General features: G+C 43.7%; 1 protein-coding gene across 1 annotated transcript in view; it reads left to right on the top strand.

Moving 5' to 3' along the window:
* col24a1 (collagen type XXIV alpha 1 chain) overlaps window positions 1-24,449 on the top strand; it is an 81,860-nt gene that overhangs the window by 19,919 nt on the left and 37,492 nt on the right. Inside the window, exons 5-19 of the mRNA XM_076170166.1 lie at window positions 1,413-1,466; window positions 6,466-6,519; window positions 7,673-7,726; window positions 9,453-9,497; window positions 11,314-11,367; window positions 11,901-11,945; window positions 14,440-14,493; window positions 15,253-15,297; window positions 16,217-16,270; window positions 16,660-16,704; window positions 21,859-21,912; window positions 22,013-22,057; window positions 22,254-22,307; window positions 22,483-22,536; window positions 23,488-23,541. Of these exons, the coding sequence (XP_076026281.1) occupies window positions 1,413-1,466; window positions 6,466-6,519; window positions 7,673-7,726; window positions 9,453-9,497; window positions 11,314-11,367; window positions 11,901-11,945; window positions 14,440-14,493; window positions 15,253-15,297; window positions 16,217-16,270; window positions 16,660-16,704; window positions 21,859-21,912; window positions 22,013-22,057; window positions 22,254-22,307; window positions 22,483-22,536; window positions 23,488-23,541 (765 nt within the window). The remainder of the gene's footprint in view (window positions 1-1,412; window positions 1,467-6,465; window positions 6,520-7,672; window positions 7,727-9,452; window positions 9,498-11,313; window positions 11,368-11,900; window positions 11,946-14,439; window positions 14,494-15,252; window positions 15,298-16,216; window positions 16,271-16,659; window positions 16,705-21,858; window positions 21,913-22,012; window positions 22,058-22,253; window positions 22,308-22,482; window positions 22,537-23,487; window positions 23,542-24,449) is intronic.

Below are 24,449 nucleotides of genomic sequence, written 5' to 3'. Positions count from 1 at the left end.
GTAGATGTGGTATGTGTGGGAGGGAAGGTGTGTAAGTAGCTGAGTTCAAGCTCTTTTTAGAAGCTTTACCCAGAGCAGCAACATCGGAACGGTTGATTTCACTCAGGGAATGTAAATATAAACACTGAATCTGTGTTTATAAGAGACCAAATACGGTAAAATTAACTTTACACTTCAAGGACTGAACATCCTCTGTGGAGCTGCAGTGGATAATGAGGCTCCAATGTAGAAACAGTTATCATCAGTAAAACGTTGGAACATGCTGTGTGTGTGTGTTTATGTGAATGAGTGGGAATGTTTCTTTCTGTGTATATTGTGTGTGTGTGCGTGTGCGTGCACCATTGACATCAGATGACTAATAATATAATATATAATATAATATAACTAATAATATTCAGGAGTGGTGTTTTCTCTCATGTTCTGCTGTATTTTAACGCGTCTAACAGAGTCTGAATATGAAGACTAGCAGGAAGAAAGACAGGAAGATGGTAGACACACACTTACGCACAGACACTCACACACACCAACACACCGCTCCAGCCAACAGTAAAACATGTCTCCTAGTAAAAGGGTTTGGAAAGCACATGGCTGTTACAGAATCCAGTCTAAACTCTGGAGTCGTAAAGCAGAGAAAGATGGAGGCCTGGGATGTGTGTGTGTATTTGTGTGTGTGTGGTGGGAAGTTGCGGGCACTGTTTGTTGCTGTGGTCGCGTCCCCGTCTGCTGCCTCAGCACAGAGCACTACAGCAAATACAGACTCATTCTGCGGCGTCTGTATTTGGCATTTACTGCCCTGTAGTTTACTGTTGTTATATTGTAACCGGCCCTTTAAGGTGACAGTTTCATCAGTGGCGTTAAACATAGAGACCATTGAAAGACCTTCATAGTGCTTTATGGGCTCTCTTGGTTGATTATTGATTACTGATATGGAAGAAAGTAGAGAGAGGGAGCGAGAGAGAGAGTGAGAGAGAGGTTCCTACTTCCTGGCTCCTGGCGATAGTGCAGAGAAAGGCTGGCAAACAGCAGGGGTGCAGATGTGCAGGAATGTAGTGTATGTACGGTGTGTGTACATGCATATGCACACACGTGTAGGCACGTGTGTGTGTGTGTGTGTCTGTGCACATATGTGGTTATGCATACATTGCATACCTGTGAAGTTCATGGAACGAAATTGGTTCTGTACACCAAGAACAAATGTGACAGTGTGTGCATGTGTGTATGACAGGTATGTGTGATTCTAAGAAAATGATCATTCAGTCATTCTAGATTAGCTTTGGTGTCATCCCTCTGTAGTTCAGAGTGCAGCTGGAGGTTAGATCTGCCATGTGACTCATCTTACATCCTGAGTTATTTCTGCTGACATGCACATTAATCCCTCGTCTCTCTCTGTCTCCTGTCTGTCTCCTCTCCAGGGTCCCACGGGTCCACACGGAAACCCAGGACAGGCTGGACTACCGGGCCCCAAGGTGAGTGGCCTTCTCCTGTGATAGGTAGCTGTAGATGGCTTCCTGAAAGCACCAGAGGGGAGAGGGGGAGGGGGGGGGGGTCTGCTTAGCATCTGCAGGAGCTGCGGAGGAGCCAGATGAGTCCTGTCAGAGACGGGGCAAGGATGGTCAATATCATCCTCTGCTTCCACACGGCAGTGATGCTCAGTATATGTAGTGAACATGTGGCGCAAAGTGATGACAGCAGATGTTTGTAGGAGCGCACTGTCTTTGTCCTGACGAGGGCCCATATTGGAACAAAGCCTGGATCAGTATGTAATCCCCCTTACTATACACTTTCTATATCATCCATACTCGATGACATGCTTGATCAGGATACAGAAACCAGAGGAACAGACACGGGATCGTTCTTTATTAGTCGGAAAAAGCCCCGTGGCTCAAGTAAGATGTGTTTCTCAAGTGTGGACAGATGGATGAGCTTAAGATGACTGCATGCACAATTAAATGTAGGTGAGAGAGTGAGGGACGGGGGCGGATCTCTGCCATTACAGTGATTCATATAATTCACATAAACTGACAAATGATCATTTATAGTCGGAAATTTGGAATTGATGGTATTTTTAATGGATCGGAGGTAATGTAAACTCAGAACAGGCACTGGGTTATACACTAATACAGTGTGTGCTCACGTGTACCGATTTTACTGTTATAATATTGGACTGTATTGGATGATACAAAGGCACATTTAATGTATACAAAGACTCCATTACACCTGTGCAGGATCCTGCGTATACCCTGGCGGAGTGCCAACAACCTGCCATGTCATCATACTGAAAATATGAGTTGTTAATTTGTACGTACAACTGCAGTTCCCCACCTCAGTATTCCTCTGGTTTGCATTACAAGGCGGCCTGAGACAAACAAGAGCTGACAGGCGCTGAGGAGTTGAGAAAATGTTTAACTTTCATTAAGGCTGTTTTGCTTTCTACCCTCACCAAGGAGGATGTGTTGTTGTTTACGTGCTTTGGTTGGTTAGTGGCTCGGGGAAGAAGAAACTGCTACCAATTTGCATCCACAGGTGGATCCACAATTCTCCGAAAAATGATTCCATAACACTGGCAATTGGTGTAATTTGGTCCAAGTTATTTTTTTGAAGACTACTGTTTTTGATGACAAATAAATCAGTTCGTCCTGTTATTATTATTATTGGCGTTTCTTCTATTCTCTTTATGTAAGTAAGAGGATCCAGGCTTCAAACACTTTGTTGGCCCCTGATGCCTTTTTGCGTTTTTCTGAAACCTTGTAGTTTCACCATCACAGTGAATCAAGAGAATCATTATAGGAGCACATTTAGATGCTTTTGTAGTGCTTGCCCACAAACAGATGTTGTTAAGGATAAGGTATAGTTAACCTACACACTGGTCCTAATGCGCCAAAAAGTTGAGTGAATTAGGCATCATGATTTGTCAACTTGTTGAATCTGAATTTACGTTTTCTTTTTTTCCTTCGCAAAAATCTGTTTTCTTTGGTGTAACAGATGTGAAGTTAATCATTCCAAGACTAGTTTTGTGTTTGTCTGCTTCTAGAAATAGCTCTTCCAGTAAAGCTCCCTCACTCATTTGTTGCTATGGTTACCCTAGGTCAATAGTGGTGCTTTGACATCTTACTACCCATGACTGAAGTCCTTGGTATTGCAAAACCAAGTTCATTGGTTAGAAGCTGTGGGTTTGTGTGATTTCTCTAATGTGATAAATACGTGTTTGGCGAAATAAAACAAGATGAAGATGTGCTGTGCTGTTGTATCACATTTCTCAGGAAGAACACATCACTCATATGGTAACAATAGCGCATGTTTGAAAGACGAGCCAAAGTGTTGTTTTGATTATTGCTCCGTGTTGTATAATGTGCATTCTGCCTAAAAGAGACGACCAACACGAACAAAACTGTCATCAAACAAATAGAATGATTGAGGTAGTTTTGTGTATTGTAACATTTAATACCAAAAATCAAAGAGACCTCATGTTCATACTAATATTCGTTTCCATCTTAGTAGTGGTGATAAATGGTGATGGCAGCGTTTCTGACGTAGCTGTGTGGGTTTGAGGATCATTACAGAGTCATTAAAATACACGACTGCCTGCCTGCACAGATCAGAGAGAGTCCTGAAAGAGACTGGGCCCTTAAACAGCATGTTTTCACACAGTGTGCTCAGTAGTGCTATGAGAGCAGAGAGCACAAGTGGTCGAAGGTGCTTTTTTGTGCATTTAATTATAGAAGAGGCTTCACAATATAACATAAAACATGGAAATCTGTGTGCAGACTTCACTCCATTATGTCTTTCATTGCATAGGAAGATTTGCTTTTGCTCTTGTGTGAAATTGACAATTGGCATGTAAACGTAAAGTCGGGTGTTGCAATCTCTGTATTCTCAGCAATTAAGTTGGTAAAGAAAATGATAAGAAAGATGGCAAAGAAAATGAGCATTTCCGTAAATCTGCACTGTCAGGGCTTGAAATCTGTTTACTTTTTAACAGCAAATGGCATCTATTATAACAGAGACTCAGGCAATCTGTCTACTTTAAGTGTGAGAGGGTTTTAACCAGACGCAGCCACATGTATGCACACATCTTGGCACTGTGTGACAAGGAAGACTCAGCCTGGATCACAGTTACTCTGATTTCCTCTAAAGGGCTGAATAATGCTTGTCAGGGCTTATTATCAACCATACTGACTTAATTTGAAAAGAAAAAAAGAATGATAGCAGTTTTGATCTGTGATGAGCTTTCTCCAACATGGAACCAGATGGAAAGGACACGCCGGTGCAGCTGAGCAAGGATGTGGGCACTGGGCAGCTCCGTGCACATGTTTGTGGTAACAGTGATTCCATCTGGCTACCAAAGAGTTGCTGCATCCACCCCACAGTCAGTGAGAAACAGAAACCGCAGACTGGGTTCACTATGGATGCAGAATCAGAAGAAAAGTGGACTTTTGATGTGGAAATGTCAGACGCCCCCGAGCCTGGACATGTTGTAGAATATGTTGTTAAAGAAAGAAGTAGTTTATGAAGTACCTTTCATGAATTATGATCTCCACACACACACACACACACACACACACACACACACACACACACACACACACACACACACACACACACACACACAGAGGAATGTTCTGTTTTCCTCTCTGATTAGTCAAACAGAGCACTGGGAGAGAGAGATGGATGTGTTCTGGTGTCAACTTCGACCTTGCTGAGACTGTTCTTGATTGGTTTAGGGGTTCCAATTGGCTGAAGTGTGTTGCCGCCCACTTTGTGTACACCCACATGTGCACACAGAGAAACACACACACACACAAAACCAAAACCAGCATGTCTAATATTGTGACCTTTCGGTGAGTCATCCTCAGACCCCCAACCCCTGTGTGGAGGTGGAACAGGAAGAGAGGGACTCTTTGTCTCAGTTTAGGAAAATATCTCCACATACTTTGTGTTTTGGTTCTGAGGATTCAAACAGAGGGATCTAGTCCCTGATGCCAAGCTGAAAAGCTGAGTTGACATGTGTTTGAGGCACAGCCTGAAATGTTATGACGATATGCTTGCAGGACTTAAAAGAGCCTTTCAATCTGCTCCACGTTCTGCTGACACTTTTCAAACACAGGAGGACCTCGCTTAGATATTCCTCCACCCAGAGCTCTTATATGTCTCAATGGCTATCAGTCAAAACTTTGGGAACACGGTGCTCAAAAAAACAAGTAGGTAATACCTGCGAGGAACAGTAAAGCCTCATTGATGGATAACTAACGAGAAGAATGGACCGTAGTTGTCAAACTGGGCCAGGCAAGGGTGGCTCAACACACCGCAACCTGGAGAAACAAACATTTTCAGGTCTGGAGTTTGATGTTTAACACAACCGTCCAAGGGCGGATCTGAATATGAGGCGTCTAACTGGGGCTGGGTGGATAAAACACCTTTGTACACTTGGTGTGACACCATACACCTACACAATGGTCCAAACTTCCTCCTAAACTGTAGAGTTTCTCTGGACATCTGCAGAAAAACATAGAGTACTTCTTAAAGATGCTTAATTTTCAAGTGTTTTTAATAGATCCTTATGGGATATAGCATCACAATAAACTTAACAAAGGGGCTTTTTAACTTAGCTGTTGTCAACCAATGAAGAAGTTGTGGAAAGGCTAAGAAAAGGGCCCAACACCTGTGTTTACCAAAGGGACTCAAGCCATTAAGAACCACTGGCCAGACGTAGCCAAGTGTTGAATGTCATAAGTCTCTAAGGACAAATTATTAGAAACTTTCTTTGTTATTGTCTTATTGAAACAGTCGACCGCAATGTTTAGAGACTTGGCAGAATTGAGTAAATTCAGTGGTTTCCCAACATGTCAGCTGGCGTTTGGTTTCACCGTACAGTTTAGAGTCTGGTTGCTTTATCCAGAGGGACATTTAAGTGTTTTAGTTGTATGCAAATAGAAGAGAGCTTTCTGACCTTAAACCCCCTCCGGGTGTTGAAATGTAATATTGCTATTCTGCGGTAATGCACTTACCATCACCTCCACTCCGGCACTTTGTTTGACTGATTCTCTTCCTTGTGGGATTCTTACATGTGGTCTGAGGTGACACAGAATTAGGATGAGGTCAGGATCCTCAAAGGCTTCCTTACAAAAGCTTGCAAGCAAATTGTGGCCTTTCTCTCTCTCCTTTTTTGTGTTTGTCACGATTTAGAGCCTCTCAAATCTTGAACTCTTCAGCACTTTTTTGGCAACGTTCCTTTGTCAATATGGGATGAATTAGTTTGTACCATTCACCCCTGACACTGGCGGCTGGTACATGATGGTTGATGGAATCGTTCTGAAAGATGTGACCTGAGGAAATGAAGTAAAGCACAAGAATCTGTCAAGAATGTAATGAAAACAATCAGTTCAAGCCTGATGTGTGTGTATGTGATATGTATAGAAATACCTTTGATTGTTTAGGTTATTGACCATGTGACTCTTTGTGTGACAGGGTTCTAAGGGAGACCCGGGGCTTTCTCCAGGTCAGGCTCCTCCAGGAGAGAAGGTAAGAAATTCAGCCTCAGGGACACAACTGTTCTTTTCATAGGTGAGCTCGGGGCAATGTTCAAGAAAGATTTATCACCTAGAAATGCAAGGAATCATACAAATACAAATGATTAATTACTCCTTAAATGTTCTTGTACTTCTTTTGCTATATGGCCCAAATGATGGAGACGAGTAGAAATATGTTTTCTTCCCTTTCTGTTGTTGCTTCATGTTCAAATCCTGCCTGAAACTTCTTCCTGTTTTGATGTCAGTGGAGGAAACGTTCCCACATGGCTTTTGTTGATATATTTAGTATTCTCGGAAATCATCAGTGTGAAACCAAACATAATCATTGATAAACGCATCATTCATTCACTGAGTTGCATCAGATTAAATAGCTTGAAAACCACTTTAGTCTGTTTCTCCTTTGTCCTTTCAGTCATTTACTGCAGGAGCTTCATATCTTAAACCAGCGTCTGTATTTCTGACTCACTGGTTGAATAGATTTGCGTGGCGTCACCACAGCTGGTATCTCTTATTCTCTCTCTCTCTCTCGCGCTCTCTCACTCTCTCCCGCATTATAACAGTGGATAGTGATGCAAGATTTCTTGAACTAATTAAGCTCTAAATGTATCTGTGTCTTCCAGCCTGTGAGCTCTGTGCACTCATGGAAAACCTTGAAGGAAATTCCTCAAATGGGAGATGTTAACTGTCGACAGATTGCTTTACTGTATAATGCATATCCGTGCTTATCTGCCCCCCTCCCGGAGTCATCCTCACTCACCAGTGCAGCTCTTCCATCTGTGGTGATTGTGATCAGATCTCAGTCATTGACCTTATTAACTGGAAAGTGGAGCGTAAAAAGCTTTCCAATAAGTCCCGGCGCTCTCAGTTCATTCTTATCCCTGGTTTAACACTTTTGCCAGTAATAATCTCAGTTCTTATCTCGTTTGCTGAATATCTGAATATTGCTCAGCATGTGGTTTTCATTAGGAAAATAACACACAAGATGATGTTAACCCTCTGGAGTAGAAAGTCTTAGTCCGAGTTTTTACTTTTCATATAATTTTGCTTGAGAAGGACTTGGGAACTGCATTGGGACACATTTACTTAACTTCCAGTAATCAGTCTCTTATTGATTTGTTTGTCTTATGTCTTATCTGTTCCAACAGGGCGGCAGAGGTCCAACAGGTCTGCCTGGTCCGGATGGATTTCAAGGTCCTCTGGTAAGAGTCGGCGTGTTTGTCTGCTTTTAAATCTTTTTTCGCCAAAGAGGTTTGGAATCTGTCAGAAAGGACTTTTCAGGTAGCTGATGTCATGTTTTCCTTTTTTTGCTTTACTGTTTCTCCATGATCCTCTGTACTGAGAAAGGAGGCAGTGCACATCTAGAATTGGTTCAGTTACACACACACACACACACACACACACACACACACACACACACACACACACACACACACACACACACACGTTGTTCAGTGTTCCAACTGTGTAATCCCCCCAGTGTTAGCCTCAAACATGAGCTGGGCCTCAGCACAACCTTTTAATGTGGTCAGTATAGCGTTACCCTCTCTCTCTCCCTCTCTCTCTCACTCTCTCTCTCTTTCTGTCTTCATTATTCTTTCTTAACTTCATCTTTCCTTTCTCACACCTTGTCCCCTGCACCATGAATCCCCAGCTACTGTATGTCTCTGCTCGTCTCTCTCTCTCTTGTGATCAGAGCTTGCTCTTACAATTCGGCGCCACCTTACCCAAACCCGATAGGCGTTAAGGTCAAAAGTCATCCGAAAGAGGAAAGGCACTCTGTTCTGGGTCAGGGTGTCGATGACACGCACAATATCCAATACCTCCTCAGGTCAATTGTCTTGCTAAAGTGGGAAGAACGTCATGGACACTCCAATCAATCACTTCACGAGGTCTTTAAAGGTGCACGTGATGGTCAGCAGGTCAAGACCAGCTAGTGAAGACTACACATGCAGGTCGTCTCTTATTCAAGCTCTGGTCTGGACGCTCTTCAGTCTGGTCTCCACATAGTTGGCCTTCACCTTGCCTCCCAGGGGACCGCCCCAGTGTTTGCAGTAGCTGAACCTAATATAGCGAGCGCATGAACTGTGCCCTCTCAAGTATTTTCAGAGGAAATGACTGGCTCGGGCCCTAAGCTCTTTACCCCCAAGTGAGCCTTTTATTGAGTGTGAAGGTTCATGTGTCACAACCAGGGAAGCACACGACAGAGTCAGGCGTCTCTCGCTGCCCCAAGAAGATGCTGACCCGGCCCTGACCCTGTGATGTGGAGCTGTAAACATCTGCTCTTCATCATCACGTGAAAGAGAAAAATAAAAAGGCCTTAATAGATGAAAAGCTCTGATTTAACAAACTGCAAATCCTGTTTAGTTTAGGAGGATTGCTTTTTTAACTAAATGTGGGATTTGGCTGCGGGACCAAATTGTGGAAAAAGAAATGAATGATGTTTACAGAATCATGTTAGAAAAAGTTGTTAGATGTGTTTTAATACTGTTGTCCAGGGTGTGTGTGTGTGCATACGCATAATAATAAGTATTAGCATTAAACATGTTTTAAAAGGAGTTTGTGTGTGCATGGGAATGTGTAGTTAAGTTGAATGCAAAGGTCAAAGGTCATTAACTTTGACATTGCACCTAAAATGTGTCAGCAGACTCCTGGCTGCAGTGTGAATGCTCCAGAACGTTTCTACAACCCTCAGCTGACTTATTTTAACAGAAATGACAGAATTAATGCCAGGAATGCACAAATACCACATACAGTCTCCACTCTACAGTCAAATTAACTCCTTACTGTGATCCTCCTCATAATCTCTGTCACAAACACACGTTCTAGAGTGTTTGCTGATTTGGTATCTGTGATGTTTCTTTGTTAAATATGCTCAAGATATAATGAAATGGAAACAAACAGCATTTGCTTTGTTCTTTATTCCAGGGTCCTAAGGGTCATCCAGGACCACCGGGACTGCCAGGAGAACAAGTAAGTAGTGTTGTGTGCCTGTAAGTGTGTGTGATTATGGTTTTGTTTGTATTATATCTGTTAAAGATTAACCAATTATCGATTGAAACATGAATATTAAACAGTTCATAATCCTCGCTCACTTTATTATCTGGCAAAGGGTTGGTTTCTTCCATTAGATGCTCTGGGTTTGTTTTCAATGGAACAATGGTCCAGAGAACCCAAAGATTGTTTTTACAGCTTTAATGCTGAAATACTGGACTGGAATTATTATATATGGTTTCTATTTTGCTCCATCTGATCTGGTAAATGTGATTATCACATGCTGATTTAGATCTTAAATATAAATCGGCAAGACTAATGTCTGTCAGGATATCTGGACTGATTTTTATATTGTATTAATGGTTTCAGCAAAGAGGAAATAATGGATTTGTGTGCACATTTGCCTAAGGATCATCTGTTGGTGCTTTTGGTATTTCTAAAATCCTAAAGAATTGAGGTTCACAGCATCACTGTAAACACCAGTTTTTTAATAGGTTTAATCGTTAATCGATTAGTCATTGATAAGATGCTTCAAGATGCTTACATTAGAACATGCGTGTGACAGAAAACTAAGGGTAAATTCTGATCCCATTCCTTAACATTAAGGCCTGGGGACAGTTGTTGTGTTGCTGTTGTTGTGTTGTTGTTGTGTTAGTTGTTGGCAGTCAGTGTTTCCAGGTCACAGCTGTCATCGACGAGCAGTAGAAGATCACTCATGACCCTACGTGAACACACAGATGTGGCTTGTGTTTCCCCAAGGCGGTTGCCTCAGTTCCTTAACTGTCCTCTCTAGTCAGCCATTCCTTTTATCCTGCTTATTCCCCTCCCTGCGATGGAAAAACAATTTGAATCATCAAAGTGCTAACAGTCAACACACATGTCCAAAGCACAGCACTTATTGAAGAAGGAAGCCATTATTTCTGTGTGATCAGGGATCTTTTAGATGCCAGGTGCCACTCCACCCCCTATAGAACACACTGCAGTCACTAAGGGCCTCATATGGTTTCAGAATCTGTACTTTGTTGTCTGCAAACGAAAGCATTTAAAGCCACAGGCACAATTGTTTGTATTAATGATCCCATTTGGTTTCATCAGGATTCCAGGTGTCATTTTACAATCGAGTGATAACGTCTGTCACAAAATGATTCAATAACCCATATGAGCCATTTAAAACTGCTGCATTTGATGACTTTTACGATCCCTCGTAATCCAGAAAAAGCAACATTATGGACACATTCCAGGCAGAGTTTCGACAAACTCAATTTAATTTTAGCCTGAACACTAAGTGGTCAGACGGGCAACTGGCTTTACTAAATTGTTGAGACGGTGAAAAGCCTGAAGGCCAGAGAGGAAAATCTCAACGCTTGTCAAAGTAATTTCCAGCATTAATTTTGATATTTATCACGGTTATATGTTGCTATGAGGCAGCAATGATGATGAACCTTAACCTGGAGACGCCAATCAACCAAATCCCCAAACTGCCAAGAGTCAGGGTGAGCTGAAGCAGGTGATGGTGGGGGGGTTGTTGGGGTGGGGGTGTGGAAAGGTACAGTTAATAGGACGGGTTTGTGTGGGTGGAGTCAGGAGCGGTGAACAGAGCTTGTTCTTATTCCTCAGTTGGCAGAGCTGGTCGAGCTCTGTGTTGGTTTCTCCTCTTTCACTTTATCCGTCCATCTAATCTCCCTGTTCACCTTTCCCTTTCTTTCTCTCTCTCTCTCTCTCTCTCTCTCTCTCTCTCTCTCTCCCCCCCCCCCCCCTCTCTCTCTCTCCCCCTCTCTCTCTCTCTCTTTCTCAGGGCATACCAGGACCTCCGGGGGAAGCCGGGGCTGCAGGTTACCCTGGCAGGCAGGTGCAGTGAAAAATATGCTTCCAGTTCCTCCATCTCATCCTTTTTAGGTTCCCACAGACTTCTATACAAATACGCAGAATCTACTGTAGAAAGTGTCGATCTACTTGATCTACTATTCTCTTCTTCTCTGGCTGCACTCGTTTCCTCTCCTGCTTGTGTTTTTGGACGTGCATCTGTCCCTCATTTAGAGTCACAACATTGAAAATATATTAAAAAGCACTTTGTTCCGAAAGGTGTCCTTGACACTGAAATACCCAAATGAATGAAACTGTGTGTTCCTGTGGATGTTTAAACCTGTGTGCTGTGTGTGATGCAGTCCAGGAAGTATAACGTTGCGTCCTGCAGTGTGAACAGCATGTGTTTCCTTTTAGCTCTCTGTCAGTCACTGTATCTCTCTTATCAGGCCAAACTGACGCTGTCCAGAGACTGATGTGTTTAGACGAAATATGACCACTGCCCTGCTTGTGTGTGTGTGCACCACGACAATACTCCCCCCCACCCTCCTCCTCACCATAGTCTTTCCTTTGTTCCAGGGCTCAGCTGGGCCGCAAGGTAACCCAGGTCCTAAAGGTGTCCGCGTAAGTACATCAGGCTCTTTTGTCTCTTGTCTGCCCCTGGACTGAATACTTCATTTCCTGTAAGGATAAAGACGCTGTCAGAGGCCTGCAGTCTTGCTTTAGAGAGGACGGAGCCAGACTTGAGTTGTATTTCTGACGTACGAGCTTGATGGGGAGCTGCAGACTCCTTGTGGGGGCCGGGGGCCGGACTCTGTGTTGTCTCTCCAAAAAGGCTGTCTGGCTCCTCTCACTATGGTTCATTCCTCAGGAAGCAGGAATGCCCCGAAAACAGGAGAACAGAGAGAGGAGAAGAGGAGGGAAGACAAACAGGGTAGAAAGTATGAAAGCAGGGAAGGAGGTCAGAGCAGCCGACAAGGGAAGAAAAGCAGCTCAGAGAGAGAGAGAGAGAGAGAGGGGAGAGCTGGGATCACTCTGTCAAGCTGGAACAGGGAGAGTGAGAAAGAGCCACACAGACAGACATAGTACACAGATCAGTGTCATGTGTATACGCTTGGCCAGAGAATGTGTGTGTGCATCATGGAAAAACTAGGAAGCTCACAGGGAACGTTTACCTCCTCCATGGCTACACAATCCACTCAAATGTGCTACTTAAATGGAAAATAGAAGCTTGTCTGTAATGATCAGGGTATGAAAATGCATCAAACACATAATCGGGTCAATCGACCTGATTAGTTGGTGATCTTGGGGGCTGAGTTGTGTTTTGATTCAATCAGTGAGCACTTATGTGTGGATGAGTGTTCTGATGCTGGAACATGGTGAGATGCAACTGCCTTTTATATGAGCACCAGTCAGCTGTGTTTTATTGGTATTGCAACGTGTGTGTGTGTGTTGACAGTGTGTTAGAGTCAACAGGCACTAATCCAACCAATTTTCATTTCACGCTTTGCCAAATTTGTTCCAGATTTGGTGAAAACTAGGTTTCAGGATCAGGTCAAGGTGTCTAGATTTTTCTTAATTCCAGCAAATCGTCAACACAAAAAAGTATTTTGCTCCTATGGTGTAGGAATTATTTGCCAGTATTCTAAATAGATTGTAGTGCTGTAACATACCACCTGGTGGCGCTGGTGAATCTGGGTCAGAATCAACAACTGACCACTTGATCCTGGACCAATATGCAACATTTCTGCCAAATTTCATTGAAATCTTTAGTTGTTGCGACGTCCTGCGAATTATTAAACTGTTATGAAAATCTGAAAGAATTGGACAAAAAATGTACTTGGCGGAGGTCGAACATAGTGTTTAATTCACTTCACTGTCACTGTAGAAACATTATAAGTGAGGTTTGAGACGATGAGTGTTTATGTTGATAGGCTCACTGGTATAAACAGAAGGAGGAATATTTGCCACGTGTGCTTTTTACCTCGACTGACTCTTTGAGCGCGAAGGAGCGATGCTGCGGTCGTCCAGCATTACTGAGCTCGTCCTGTTCTGCCAACCAGCCTGTGGGTAAACCTCCTTTAATCATTCAAATCTGTCCTCTGAATTCGCTCACTTACCCACAGCTTGGGACCAGAAGTGATGCTGTAGACAAGCTTTTAAATCGAGACCTTCAGTTTGTGGAACACTGACACAATATTCCTGAGAAGCTGGATCGTTGCTCCCACTCCTTCTGGGAAACCTTGATGTCAGATTAACTCATAGTGGTACACTGGGTCCTGATTAACCAGCAGCCCGAACGCATTCCTGACAATATATGTAAGGATACATCGACCCACAGCAACTCTGGCAGCGGCACCAAGAAACTGGTTTAGAAGCCTCGCAGGCACAAAGAAGTTCTATGGTCCCGTTGACGATTTCCAAAAGGGTTACAACCGTGTCAGCGTTTTCCAAGATCACTGTAAAGTCTGCAGCGCTTCCAAATCCTGGAGTCTCCACAGCAGTTTGGCTCAGGTTCACCTCACTTAAGACGCCAATGCATGGCAATATCTGTCAGTCAGGTGATCTGTAAGTCCTTAGTTAGACGATCTTCATTCCTCAATTCCCGCTTTGGACGCTTGGAATACTTACTTGGATCCACTTTGCGCACAGGATTGAATTTGCAGGCTGTGTTTATGTTAGAGGCCTGAAACAGACCTGTGGAATAGACCGAGGAGAATTAGGATCCGAAACACCAACTCAGCAGCAGCACTATGCTCCAGTCTGCTTCTGTGATGATGAGGACACGTGTGATAGGAAGGTCGTCAGGGTTCACTCCAGGTCGTCTGATGGGGTATAAGACGTATTGACAGACATAAAGAAGACGAGTGAAGTCACCGAATGAGCCCCCGAAGATCTATAATCATGCTCCCAAGAGGATTATGACTTTAACACCAAAGATGATCTCTCTATCGCCACCTATAGGACAAACGTAGGGAAAAATAGGGGAGTTTAGTGGATTTGGTATCATCCATTTGAGTAAAAAACTGTTTTGCCTTTTATGTACCTTAAACTGCTACATAATGTTCAATCAGGCCTGCACACACATGACTAATGCTGTGTGTATGATGTTTTGCAGGGTTTCATTGGGCCTCCTGGCGTCGCCGGACCACCGGGGCTAGAGGGCGAGAAAGTGAGTGATGTCATGTTTTCCTTATGTTGATATGATAAGATGTTTTTTATAGTTAGAAACACATTTTAATCTTCGTTCCTGTCCATATATCTCCTCCACTCCATATATGTGTATTGTATTAATTACTTTCCCATCTGAACTTCAGTAGACGGCCTCTTTCATCAAATCTTTGCTTAAATCACTGGAGATACAAACTGCTTACAGATGGGTATCAGATGATGATGTCACAACTTCTCTCCAGTCATTAAACTTTTTCTTTTTAACTATCGGGGGTCGGGGGGTGGGGGGAAATATGAAAGGCAGCATATAAGTTGAATTCAATTAAAATTAATTTACAGCCTTAGAAGGTTTGAAATATTTCGTGGAAATTGATATCCTCCGTCTTGATTTGCTGCTTCAGTCTGGTGAGGCTGTTAGAACTTTATGGCTCGTTTCATCACACTGAATGCTGACGCGACCAATCTTTTTGGTTTGTGACCCAACAGATAGATTTTTGCAAGGGGAATTTGATTCTGTGTGATGGATATCTGGTTATAACGTGTCTGTTTCTCTGTATAAGCTATGTTTCATATCGCGCTTCTCTGACAGGCTGGATGAATCCCTTTATTCTGCTTATGTTGATATAAAGGGGAATGTTCCATCTAATAGAATGCATCTTACCATTTTAATTCCATTGCTAAAACTCTTTGTTTTAATTGGCAGCAGCTACAGTTTCATAGCTGAGATTTGAGTTCTGAATGTCCATGTCTTTCTCTTCAGGGCATTCCAGGTCCTGTGGGGAAACCTGGACTCAATGGAAGACAGGTACTAATGAGGTCAACCGTGAAACGCTGAAACCTGAGAGAGCTCTTGAAAGAAGCTTGCAAGAGTAAAATATGTCATTATCATCTGTCAATAACCCAGAGTGGAAAAGTAATATCCTAAGCAGCTGCAGGAAGGAAGGAAGGAAAGAACAGGACGGGGCGGGATGGGACGGGGGTGTCCACTTGATCTGGGGACACAACGAGGACGATTCTAAAAGCTGACCAAATTGTTATGCAACCTATAAGCTTTTACCCCAGGTTCTCCTAAAACGGCAACGACACTTTACACCCACAAACGCCTCTGGGACACGGTGATGAGTCATCAGTACGCTTCATCTGCTGTCAATATGCTGAGGCACCGACACACGAGGCCAATAGTTACACTCCGCTGAGCCAAAACAAGATGGATAACCTCTCCAGAGAATAAAAGGCAAGACGCTAGATGTGGTTCAGGATCTGCAGTCCCAAGTTTGTTCCAGGGTGGCATGAAAAAACCTCCAGATTAAGATAAAGACAGATGGAATGTCATGGTTAGGCTTCTCTCACACACACACACACACACCCACACACCCACACACCCACACCGAAGAATGGAGGTTTAAAAAACAAGTGTTAGATCCGCTGTGTCAGAGGTGCCAAGCGGGCCGTGAGCCCAGCGTCTGTATCAAGCTAAGGCTTTTTCCTGGAACGGTGCTGCCTGGCTCAATGGATCATAGTCCACGGCCCAAAGACTTCTGTGTGCAAGCATGTGCCAGTTCATCAAAACCCTGTCAAAGCTCATCACGCCTTGTTCAAACAAACATATTAGATCCATCACCTGCGGACAATTGAATGAATGAATGCAAGAAAATCCCATTTAATGTCAGGTTAAGACCTTCAGGTTCAGTGTTTGATGTGCTTATGGTGTGTTTGCTCCTCAGGGTGTGGTCGGTGACGCAGGGGAACGGGGGCCTCCTGGTCCTGATGGCAATGAGGTGACAACTCTGGCTTCATCCTTTGACTTTACATCTGCTGTTTCTCCATTTCTACTCTCTCCCTCCTCCTCCTCTGCTGTTCTTATTCTTAAATAAGATACGTTTGCCTTTGTAACACAAACTTGTCCGATATATTGTTCATTCATGTATCGGTCATATATATAATCGGCTATAAAGACGAACCAAAGCAATCACAAATCAATCAGAAACACAATGGCCACCCAGACCAACTTCCTCTTCCTCCATTGCTGTCTTTTCTGTCTTGTGCTTGGACAGAATAGCCCCTTAAAGTCATACTTGTCTCTGTTGTACTCTGGGGGACGTGGGGTAGTGCAGTACTGTAAGTGTCCTGTCCTGTGTACTTAGGATGTTGCTGTGATGTTTCACAGGGGCCTGTTGGTGGTGCTGGCATCAGTGGCTTCCCTGGTCTGAGGGTGAGTATCACTATCCGTCGGCCATGTTTGTTCCATTTCCTTCGCTCCATGTTGGACGTCTCTATTTCAATGGCTCCTGTGTCTCTCTCTCTCTCTCTCTCTCTCTCTCTCTCTCTCTCGCTCTCTCGCTCTCTCGCTCTCTCGCTCTCTCGCTCTCTCTCTCTCTCTCTCTCTCTCTCTCTCTCCAAGCCTCCAAGAATGTCCCTCCTGTCTCTGTCTGCCTGTCCCTCTGTCAATCACTCATCCTACTTGTCTCTCTGCGGGTTGTTTAGTTTTGGAGGATTGGTAGCAGGACGTAATGTTTCTCTGGTGATGGATGGGAGATTTCCAGGCTGCCAACTGTATCTTTGTCACACTCGAGCCAGGCTAATGTGTTTTTGATGGCTGTTCTCTCGCTCAGTGTATCGTCCTTTAAAAGAGTCCGACCGCCGAAACCTCGGAGACGCGCTCAGGTGACTGCCAAGTCATATTTCATGCACTTTCAGAACTTGGATGTTGTAAAGTCAGAAGCAATTGAAAAGTGGAGATGAATTGGTTGGAATCAAAGTGAAGCGGCGCTGGCGGCCCGTCGGGTTTCCTCGACGCTGCTGACTGGCTGAGGCCAAAGGTTCTGGCTGCTTGAGAATATACAATGTGCAGCGTTTTGAATGTGCAGAGAGGAAACGGAGGAAGTCAGAGTTAGTGTTGGCAGGTATCCTGGAGAGGGAATAATGTATAGAGAGCTCAGTGTCTTCTGACTGCTCTGGGTAGACCATAAATGTTCCACAATGTAGGGTTTTCAAAGGCCTCTAAGTGTGTGTGTGTGTGTGTGTGTGTGTGTGTGTGTGTGTGTGTGTGTGTGTGTGTTTGTGTGTGCTATAATGATGGAACATCCCTGTGCCATCATTTCAAGCTTCATTTAGGCTTGGTTGCCGTGGCCGCAGTGTGGGGATTTACTCTGGTTCTTCTAAGGTCACTCTGTTCTAAGGTCGCTCTGTGGGCCGCTAGAGCATCCATCTGCATGGATAGAGTTTACTTAACCTTTACCTCAGCTTCACCATCCACACTGTGAGCCACCAAACACACACACACACACACACACACACACACACACACACACACAGCTTCTTTTGAATTGTTAATCTGTGTGTAAGCGATCGTACACACGTCACTCTTCATTTCACTCTAATCAGGGTTCAAACTAAGAAATACTGGAATAATTCTTAGATATCATGTTTTCCAGGTCTGGAAAAACAAGCTGAATCTCAGGTCATCTGCTGTTCAGGCATTGAAGCAAACTTGCACATCGTTTATAGAATGAGGCAATATTGTTTTTAGTCAACTGTCAAACCAAACCTCATCATCCTAATCTAACGTAAATATTAACTTAAACAAATCAAATTGTCACGTCTGTGTCATTTATCTTACGTCACGTTTATGTTTCATTATTATTATCATTAGACTCAACACCTCATTTTTCTTTGTGTAGGATCGTTTAAAACACTGAAAATCCTGTGGTTTCATTCAAAACAACATCGACATGACTCAGGATTAATGTTTAATCTGAGGTTCAGTCCAGGTTTTAGATCTCTGTCGGCTCTGACCTGATACCAGAGATCGCTTTGGTTTGGAGAGGACAGGATGTGACTCCGACATTCAGCAGATGTATACACACACACACACACACACACACACACACACACACACAGCTTCTTTTGAATTGTTAATCTGTGTGTAAGCGATCGTACACACGTCACTCTTCATTTCACTCTAATCAGGGTTCAAACTAAGAAATACTGGAATAATTCTTAGATATCATGTTTTCCAGGTCTGGAAAAACAAGCTGAATCTCAGGTCATCTGCTGTTCAGGCATTGAAGCAAACTTGCACATCGTTTATAGAATGAGGCAATATTGTTTTTAGTCAACTGTCAAACCAAACCTCATCATCCTAATCTGACGTAAATATTAACTTAAACAAATCAAATTGTCACGTCTGTGTCATTTATCTTACGTCACGTTTATGTTTCATTATTATTATCATTAGACTCAACACCTCATTTTTCTTTGTGTAGGATCGTTTAAAACACTGAAAATCCTGTGGTTTCATTCAAAACAACATCGACATGACTCAGGATTAATGTTTAATCTGAGGTTCAGTCCAGGTTTTAGATCTCTGTCTGCTCTGACCTGATACCAGAGATCGCTTTGGTTTGGAGAGGACAGGATGTGACTCAGACATTCAGCAGATGTACACACACACACACACACACACACACACACACACACACACACACACAGAGACACATCTTTACAAATCCAATGCAAACACCAGAGGAAAGTGTGACACCTGACAGATGCTTGGTGTGATGTTTTGATGTGTTCAGATGTTGATTTTTGTCTTTATTGTGTAAATATGGAAGTAAAATCTGTCTGGTACAGTTGACCCTTTAGAGCACAATCGTTTTATGATAGTAACGTATCAACACAGAGTTGTCAGTGCCTTTCAGAACCAGGAGCCATCATGCAGGACAGGAGAGGAGGGAAGTGACCCCATCATGTCCTGTATGAATACGTGGGTGCACCACATGTGTGTATGAATGACAGTCCAGTGCCAAATATTGAGGACGTGCTGCGTCCTCGTGGAGCCTGTTTGTGTCTCGCTTCGTCCCGTCACAGATGTGCGTTGCTTCCTGCACACTTCTGATCGCTTCATATCTCCCATATGGCTTCACGGTGTATTTGTGTATAAGCACAGCATAGAGGTCATTGTGCTTCTTTACAACTCCTGATTTGACTCTTTTAGTTTTATTCTGAAGGTTTTGTATTAAAGGAAACATATCTGACCAGATTAAGCATCAATTGAGCCACTTGGACTCATTTGTGACTCAGAATTCATCAGTAAATCCTCATAAGTGAATCTGTTCTTACTTGTCCTGCTTTACGCCTTGTATGGTTTGGCTGGAAGAGTCCATCCAGAAATGTGACTGTTCATACTTAATGGCCCGTGATGGAACAAACCAAAACATAACTGAGCATCAATCATTTGATGGAGTTGGATCTTGTTGAGGTTGTGATTTCCATTCAGAGGGGAGAAGCTGGACTGATGGAGGAAAGTGACAGAACCTAAAGACACATGGCTGCTGGATGACACTGCAGTCAACAGTGAATTTTGGGGTTGGCGGGTGATTAAAACGGAGTAACGGCATCTCACCTTCTTTCCCCACACTTCCTGTCTCTCTGACGCCATAAATTCTGTAGAAATGTAACTCCAATGTAACTCCCAAAGCCAGAACACTTTTCGTCTCCTTAATCCAGACGACTACATCTTTGCCGAATCCAGTTAGAGCCACTTGGACACAAACTTCATCTAACAAAGATCTTCTGACACACACACACACACACGCAATCACACAGACACACACACTTTACGACTCTGGCTGCAAATCACTCCTTTATTGTATGTCAATCATGCAAAGTTATACAGTTTTGAGTAAGCAGAGAGAGAGAAAGAGAGAGATCAGCAAGTGTTAGGTCCGGTATGCACTTGATGTCTCTGCCAGCATGTGACTCAACGGAGCGCCGAGGCCTCCAGACACATTTTTGCTGCCTGAATGAAAAACAAAAGTGTGAGGTGGAGACTGAAATAGTTGTTAAACATTTTATAGCAACTTTTTTCTCCCTTGTTTCTCTCTCTCTCCTTTATCGTAAAGGGAGAAAGGGAAAGTGGGTAAAAAGGTGTCCAAAAAAAAGAAGAATCTGGGCTTTGCAGTGTGATATACGGTGTAAGTGTAGAGATCGTTTGCATCTGGCGGCGTTAAACGTGTCTTTGATTTTGATTTTGCAGTCGTATGTTTTCGTCACGTCCTTAACCGCTCGGCTCCTCGTCTTCCTTCCAGATCTGTTAGTCGTGTCCACCCTGCTGCTCACTCACTCTCCCTCCTTCCTTCTCTCTCTCTGTGTTCCTTGCTTCTCTGCTCTGCCCTGTCCTGCATGTCGTTTTTCACCTTGTCCTCCCACAGCTGAAAGCCTCTTTTGATTCCGTGTGTGTGATTTGTGTCTGAGGTACTGTGTCTGGAGCTGCAGCATCAAACGCCGGCCTCCCCAGCTCCAGATGGGACCTCTAGTTTCAGCCACATGTCTGTCATGACAACAACACAGAGCCATGATTTCTCACTTGCCGCTCACTTCCATTTGTTATTTTCTTATGTTTTTTACATATCACAAACACTGGACTATTGATTATTTTAATGGAAGAAAATCCCTCGCACGCACGCACGCACGCACGCACACTCAAATGCAGCTCACAGGATTCATGAGACCTTTAAGGACTCTAATGCCTCTATGACATCAACCTCAAGCTGAGATCACCAGCACGGCGTGTGCCTGCGTCAAGAGCAAACTCTTCTTCTTCTTTATGATCTCTTCACGCGCAGCCTTTGCTTCCTTTAAGCCGCCCTGTTGTCTCATTAAAGAGTAAACAAACTCAACAGAGCAGGTCGCCCAGACGCCCTATAACATGTTTACCACAGTATCCAAGGAATCCGGGCAAGAAGCTTCGACGCAATGCCTGCATCTAGTTAAAGGAGTCCATGTGTGTGTGAGAGCGAGAGCATCTGTTTGTGTACCTCACACACGCACACAACATGCACACACAGCATCATTGTCATAGCAGATTGAAAACAAATCTATGTATTCCCCTAATGGCAGTGTAATTAAGTTTGAACGTGCATGTAAACGTGCTCCTCCACACATCCTGGTCTCACCTCTGTCAATCTGAGGGGGACGTCATGGGGACCGAGGCGGAGTCCAGGCCCACTCACAATAACTGGATACACTGCCAACATGTTCACGTGACATACAGGAACAATGCTGTGTAAGCTGTCAGAATGGCCGAGCGGTCTAAGGCGCCAGACTCAAGGTGTTTGCCTTCCTGAGCAAAAGGGATTTCTGGTCTCCTATGGAGGCGTTGGTTCAAATCCCGCTCCTGACAAGTCTTTTGTCAATTTCCCTCGGGATAAGTTTTATCGTATCGTAAGGAAACAGCAGATTATGTTCTCTGCCAAGAGGAGACGAGAAGTCAAACACGCCAATCAAAGTGTCAAGCAGCAGTGTGTGTGTTTGTGTATGTGTGTTATTGATACGTGTGTTTCATTTGTCTTCTTCATCTCCACAGGGAGACCCAGGGCCTGAGGGACCGCGAGGACTGCCTGGAATAGTGGGACCTCAGGTAGGCAGCGACTGGTAACGAGACCAGAAGAACTCTAGGTGATGATGTAATACTGCACAGGATTACTCAGTGTCTCTCTCTCTTCTGATCCACACGTCAGGGCCCGACGGGACGAGCCGGCCTGCCTGGATTGAAAGGTGATAAGGTGATCTAAATATTTTTATTATTGCAGTGTATCTGTGTGTAGTAGATGAATGTGTTGAGACATCCTGATCAGATTTGGATGATCTTCATACTGATTGGCATACATGTACAGTTTCTGTGTGTATCAGTGGTGTGTGGTTGTCATCACTGTGGCAGGATAGTGTTGTGTCATTGCTGTGTGATACTGTAACATGCAGGGCGAAGTGGGACAGAGAGGCGAACAAGGAGAGATGGGTTACCAAGGCGATAAGGTCAGTAAGAAAACTAGGAGAATCGAAGTTTAAATTCATTCACGTTTATGGTTTACTTACTTACTTACTTACTAACACACAAATATAGACACTATAAAATGGTACACACACACACACACACACACACACACCTACATACAAGGCCATGTCCAAATCTCTTGTTTGTGTGTTTCAGGGTGCTGCCGGTGTGCCAGGTCCAACAGGTCCAAGAGGAACAGCAGGTCCAGTGGTATGTCAGTGTGTGTGTGTGTGTGTGTGTGTGTGTGTGTGTGTGTGTGTGTGTGTGTGTGTGTGTGTGTGTGTGTTTGCGCGCAGACACCAGTGAATGTGTATTTATCCGTGCGTGTTGTGTTTATGTGTGTTTGTCTGTTTTTGTGTGTGGTATCTGTGTGTGTGTTTATGCCCCTTTATAGCTTATGTTCAGCTTTTATAGACAAATCAGAGTAAACACAGTGCACCACAGGGAGATCTGGGCTCTATTTTAGTTTGACTATAAACTGATTTGGGTGCAGACTCGGCGCTGCACTTGCTGGGCTCTGAGCTCTAACGAGATGAGACCATGATGGCATAGATTCAGTCTCCTCCAGCTAGAAACAAGAAGGGAAGAGGAAACATGTAGAAAGGTCCTGTTCTCATTGTTGGTTATGGATGGTAAACAGGTCCAGATGCTGTGTAGTCACTGTAGCTGCTTAGCATCAAACACCTGAAGTAACCACCCTGCTCACCTGTTACAAAGCAGTGAAGCTTTGCAGTGAAACGATGACTTGACAAATTCATTTTAGATTCTTTCCTTTTTCTATAAAAACATCTTTCTTTTGCACTAAAATGTAAACCAGCAGGGTAAATGCCTGCTTTGTCTCAGCAGTAGATTCACCCCGACAGCTGCAGGACCTCACACTCATTCCAGTCAGTCATGACTAATTTAGAAGGTGAGAGAGCACCTTTGGGTGTACAAGTGTCTGATGAGTGATCGGCTGACTCAGCGTCTGACCTGAAGTTGGCCTGATAACACAGTGGAGCTCCTGCAGTAATATGGAGGTTTAACAACAACACAGAGCAGATAAATGGACATGAGGATCATAGAGCAGATAAATGGAACGACACATATGAGATTATAATGAAAAATGGCGAGAAGGTAGAATCTCATATTCTTTCTTGTTTATTTTTCTTTACTTCTCAGGGTAGAATCGGTGAACTCGGACCACAAGGACCACCCGGGCCTCCAGGACCAGAGGTAGGACCAGAAACATACATGAACAAGAACATCAGAGTGCTTTGTGATGAAAGAAGAGGAGGGCTGTGTGTGAGACGAAGCTTAGTGGTCATGAGGAGCTCTGTGAGGGCTTTGGAGCTCTACAGTCGGTATGACATCACAAAGGTTCATTTGAAGACAACTAAATACCACCGCACTTAAGATTTCAGGCTCATTATAATCTTGAACATGAACTTGTTTGTGACATCATAAGCGTTGAGTTTCCTCTAAACAGCGCCCTCTACAGCCAGGCTTTACAAACCCTAAACAAACCAATCTGATGATCTTCTCATTACATTACATTACATTACGATCATTTGTAAGATGCTTTTATCCAAAGCTTCTCCTCTGCGCTCTCGTAGCCACACAGCTGCAACCTGCATGTTATACTGTATATGACAGTGGAATTCCTTTTCTGACTTGCCAAGACAGATTTAGCTTAGGTATTAGGTATTTATCTGACAAATGGGTTTCCTCACATCGCCGCTCCTTATTCATAAGCGGAGTACAAAGGGACGTTTAACAGAATTCCTTTGGATATTGAGCAGTTTATATCCGGCGCCGCTCATCTTTCCGACGTTGGAATGCTCACAGATCAGCGTCGCTCACCTACAGTACATGTCGTTCCAGGTGTTTCTGTGTGGAAAGACTGATAAGAGCTTTGACCTTTAGTTGTACCTGACCTCCACTCTTTACTTTAATTTAGCAAATTGAGGGAAAGAATGTGTAAACTTCAACTTCATGTGCAAGTTTCCCTACAGCGCAAAAAGGTTTGTTATGTTTCCGTTTGTCTGTGAGGGTAGCTAGGTAATTATTTAGCTTTATTTGCAAATAAGGAAGATACAGGTATGTTATAGAAATGTACAGAAACGGAGGATGATTGATGGAGG

This window comes from Genypterus blacodes, unplaced genomic scaffold (genome assembly GCF_046128005.1).
Source record: "Genypterus blacodes isolate CSIRO-AG114 ecotype Tasmania unplaced genomic scaffold, CSIRO-AGI_Gbla_v1 ptg000215l_1, whole genome shotgun sequence".
NCBI lineage: Eukaryota > Metazoa > Chordata > Actinopteri > Ophidiiformes > Ophidiidae > Genypterus > Genypterus blacodes.
The sequence above is the reverse complement of the archived record's forward strand: the minus strand, read 5'-3'. Positions and strand labels throughout refer to the sequence as shown.